At 45.2% G+C, this 5,000-nt stretch overlaps 1 protein-coding gene across 2 annotated transcripts in view; it reads right to left on the bottom strand.

The window, feature by feature from the left end:
- Positions 1–5,000, bottom strand: part of ccdc88c (coiled-coil domain containing 88C) — a 103,241-nt gene that overhangs the window by 22,752 nt on the left and 75,489 nt on the right. For both annotated transcript variants that reach the window (XM_063183785.1, XM_063183784.1), the window contains exons 24-27: positions 4,416–4,602; positions 1,155–1,300; positions 464–553; positions 1–18 (exon numbers count right to left, since the gene is read on the bottom strand). The exon at positions 1–18 is cut by the window's left edge and continues 269 nt beyond it. In XM_063183785.1, coding sequence (XP_063039855.1) covers positions 1–18; positions 464–553; positions 1,155–1,300; positions 4,416–4,602 — 441 coding nt within the window. The remainder of the gene's footprint in view (positions 19–463; positions 554–1,154; positions 1,301–4,415; positions 4,603–5,000) is intronic.

Raw genomic sequence — 5,000 nt, forward strand, 5'->3', positions numbered from 1 at the left:
CCAGACCAGTGGTTCCTCCTGGACACGCACACAGATACATACATGAGGACCATTTATCAGTGTACCTGCCCTGCATCACATGCATAATAAATTGAAAGTAAATAAATAAGTAAATGAATAAAAGGTATGCTGTGAAGGGAGATCTCAAAAGGTGCAGCCTACATAGTGATGCTAAATAAAATAAAATAGAATATTATATTGTAAATATGATCAGGGTGTCACATGGGACAGGCTAATCAAATATATGTGTGAATCTGTGACTGTGTAAATCTAGTGTTTCCACAAGCAAGGGCCCTAAAAACCCTGTTTGGTTACATGCAACCAGCAGTAAACCTTTATAAATATGTAATTAAAACTACATCTGTGTCCGAGTCAGAGTTTATTATTTTATCATAAAGTAATAAGTATTTTTGTTCCTTCTTCAGTGTATGAGGTGCATGGTAAATATGGTGATGCTTCTCACTTTTTGGGAGTCGGGTCATAGAACTTGTACTGGTCCATGATCTTCTCCTCCAGCTTCTCTTTCTGACGCCGCAAGGAGTTCAGCTTATCACTGGCAGAGGAGGAATACAAGAGAAAACGACTCAAACACAGTTGTCAATATTCCTCAGTCTCTCTCCCACCTTTTTCTACTTCTCTGGTTTATATATTAAATTGCTTTACTGGCATTGCTAATGAAATGCAATGTTAACATCAAGTGACACTGAAGAAGGCTCCGTGCAGCCGAAACGTCGGTCATGTCAGTTCCTGCAATGTTAAAATAAAAAGAAAACAACAAGAAAGGAGAAAAATTGAGTGCAATCCATTTCCTACTACTTGATTACTTCAGAGACGCACTAACAATACGGAAGAGCGCGATGTGTGGAAGATAACCTAGTAACATCAAGTAACATAAAGCATAAAGAAAGTAACATCACAATCCAGATTCAAGGACAGTAAGACACAGTGCATGTGCATGCGCGTGAACGCACAGTCGCTCACACACACTAACACACACACAAAAATGTACTGCCTGTGGAACAATTCCTTGCTCTCCAGAGAGAGAGAGAGAGAGAGAGGGAGAGAGAGAGAGAGAGAGAGAGAGAGAGAGAGAGAGAGAGAGAGAGAGAGAGAGAGAGAGAGAGAGAGAGAGAGAGAGAGAGACCCCAACTCACATGTACTGCTTCTGCTCCTCATGGTACATCTCCTTGCTCTCCATGGTTCTCTCCAGCAGCGTCTGGTTCTGCTGGCTCAGCATCTGGATCTGGCTCAGCAGGTGGTGGTTCTCCTCCTCCAGGTTCCCCTTCAGACGCGTCAGCAGCTGGAGGACAGACAAGAGAGGGAGGTAGTCAGATAAGCAGACAGGCCGACAGAGTCAGACAGACAGACTGACAGGCGGAGTCAGACTGACAGACAGACAGAGTCAGAGAGACACTGACATACAGACTGGCAGGCAGAGTCAGAGAGACTGACTGGCAGACAGACTGACTGGCAGACAGACTGACAGAGAGAGACTGACTGACTGACTGACAGACAGACAGACAGACAGACAGACAGACAGACAGACAGACAGACTGACTGAGAGTCAGAGAGAGAGATTGACAGACAGACAGACACAGGAGAGCACTTCAAGGAAATGGAAAAAAACCTTATAGGAAGTGATTTCAGAATATCAAGTATATCAAGAATATCAAGTCTCTGAAAGGAGGGCAGACGGAGAGGCAGGAGAGAATAGAGGAGAGAATAGAGACAGACAGGGAGACAGATAGAACAACATTCACAAGAGAAAGGCACAATACAACGTGAGATGAAAGGATTAAAAACCCTTTTAAGAAGCAATTTCAAAATATTTAGTGTTGCTGTAGAATTTCTTCCAATTCTCAGCATTATACAGGAAATGCAAGGAAAGCTGTAAAATGCAGACTAAACTGGCTGCAAAACGTTGCCTCATATTTGTAGAGACAATTGTCCTCTGTGAATGTTTGGCATCCATGGATGGATAATCTAACACAGTAATTACAATAGAGGAGCTGTGGTAAATGTTAACACACAGAAATATGCCTTGTAATACATGCCCTGCAAACCACCATAGTCTTTTCTAGACAATTACCTCTAAATACTGTAATCTGTTAACAATAGTCTGGATCACAAACTGCCTGATCAACAAGTTTTCAACTGGCATGCTACTTTCCAGCATGATGTTGAAATAAAACGGGCTCACTCCCGTGGGTACCCAGGTTGAAACAGAGCTGGGTCATCTATCCCAACCCTAGCTCATCTCTCTCTCTCTCTCTCTCTCTCTCTCTCTCTCTCTCTCTCTCTCATACAGTAGGTCTAGAATAGCCTGGCGACACCATCCTATGTACTCCATCCAAAGAGTTTGTTGGAGTCAACAACCGGCTTTCGTCTAGGCTAGGTCTAGAGTGACCATACTTCCAAAGGGTCCAAAAACAACTGCCACCACTGACCATCGACGGCGATGCTGTGGAGAGAGTGAGCAGCACCAAGTTCCTTGGAGTGCACATCAGCGACGACCTCTCTTGGACCACCAACACTACATCACTGGCGAAGAAGGCCCATCAGCGTCTCTACTTCCTGCGCAAACTAAAGAAGGCAAGTGCTACACCCCCCATCATGACAACATTCTACAGAGGAACCATAGAGAGCGTCGTGTCCAACTGCATCACAGTGTGGGGAGGAAGCTGCACGGAGAAAAACAGGAAGACACTCCAGCGTGTTGTGAACACAGCAAAGAAGATCATTGGAGTACCACTCCCCTCCCTGCAGGACATTTACACCACACGCCTCACCCGGAAAGCACTGATGATCATCAAAGACACAAGCCACCCTGCACACAAACTGTTCAGCCTCTGGAAAGACGTACAGGCGCCTCCGTTCCCGTACCACCAGGCTGGCGAGCAGCACAATGCACCAAGCGATCAAGATGCTGAACACTCAACCCACTCTCCCTCCACTGTCAGCCTCTAGCCAGCAAGGCCACTGACAACCCCCCCCACCCCCCACCACCATATCTGCGACTGAACATTCCACCTGCACTACTATACTTGTGACTGAACTTTCAACCTGCACTAACTCAAAACATGCACACACGCACGCACACACACACACACACACACACACACACACACACACACACACACACACACACACACACACACACACACACACACACACACACACACACACACAGACACACACACACACACACACACACACACACACACACACACACACACACAAGCACACTGCACTTTCTGCACTAAACCCAAACATAAACACACTGACACACACTGAAACACACACACACACAGACACACGAACACACACACAGACGCACACCGCACCTTCTACCTGCACTAAACACATACACACACACACACACACACACACACACAAACACACACACACACACACACACACACACACACACACACACACTGCTGCTGGTGTACTTGACAAACCTTTTTAATATTTATTTTTCTTCAAAATGCTACTATTACCATGTCTAGAACGCTATGCTTAGGAAATGCACAAAAGCACAACAATACCTCTTAATGTATGTCCTCTACAAGTCTTCTGTTGTCCAGTCTTGCACTTTAAATGTCTGTATGAGCACTGTCTATGTCCATACTGTCTTAAGTCCATGTATAAGTACTGTCTATGTCTATACTGTCTATGTCCTTACCTAGATTAGTCTATGTCTGTATGGGAAAGCAAGAAATGTAATTTCAAATTCTTTGTATGACCAGTGCATGTAAAGAAATTGACAATAAAACCTACTTGACTTGACTTGACTTGACCATACTGAGAAATGATTACTGGTGGGAGGGGTGAAGGGCATTAAAGTCTGAAATGTCTCCCCCTCCTCGTCCCTCCACTGTTCGCACTGTTCAGCACCCCTGAATCTCCACATCAGCCTTCATCACTCCACCATTACTCCTTCCTCGCAGTGGTTGTGCAACTTGGTCACAGAAGCCTAGGGCTGTACAATCCTATCGAATTTAAATCGTGATATTAATATCGCTGTCAAACAATATCTATTTGAAACAATATTTTTGTCATTTGTCTATACTGCCATAAGGTAGGTTACGCTAAGAGCAATGCATTTCCCTCCACTTGGGTCATTGCGAGCCGAGCACAGAGCAGACTTGCTCCCCAACACTCATGCTGAACACCACTGTGTATTTCTATATGCCCCTCTACTCACACTGCTGAAGGGAGTGAAGATTGTGAATTGTTCAGTGTGAAAATGATTAGTCTTTAAAAGAAATATTGTCCAAAAAAACACAATATCAATATTGACTGAAATAATCGTGATATTGATTTTTCTCATAATCAAGCAGCCCTACGGGAGCCTCAGCACCTCTACATCTCCATGTCCACCTTCACCACTCCACCTCCTCATCTCCTCCTACCTCACAGTGGTTGTCCAGCTTGGTCATGGAGATGTCCAGGCCCTGGTGCTGGTCCTTGAGCTGGTCGTAGCGCGCCTGCCAGCGGTTCAACTCCAGCTGCGCCGAGTTCAGGGACGTCTTCAGCTCCTTGGTCTGCACCTGCAGCCCGTCGTACTCCTGACGCAGGTGGCCATGGTTCTGGGACAGCCTGGCCACACACAAATGTACATGGTGAAATAGCATATATAAGGTATGTTAACTAACAATGCAATGGTACATGTTTTGAGACTCACACACATATTGTCCACTGATAAGATGATGAAAGTTACCATCTATCCTTGTATGTGACTTGCCAAACCACACACAAAGGAAAGTGGAGGTGATGCGCCTATGTGATGGTAAAGAATTTGGGGTCAACAACATGAAAACATGGATCTATCCTGCCTTGTAGCAATGGCTCAGGCTGGTGGTGTAATGGTGTGGGGGATATTTTCTTGCCACACTTTGGGCTACTTTGGGCCAAGTGACCATTGTTGCAATGACTCACAGCCAATCTGAGTGTTGTTGCAGGCAGTTAAGGCAGTTCTGAAGGCAAAAGGAGGTCCA

The sequence above is a fragment of the Engraulis encrasicolus genome, chromosome 19, assembly GCF_034702125.1.
Source record: "Engraulis encrasicolus isolate BLACKSEA-1 chromosome 19, IST_EnEncr_1.0, whole genome shotgun sequence".
Lineage (NCBI taxonomy): Eukaryota > Metazoa > Chordata > Actinopteri > Clupeiformes > Engraulidae > Engraulis > Engraulis encrasicolus.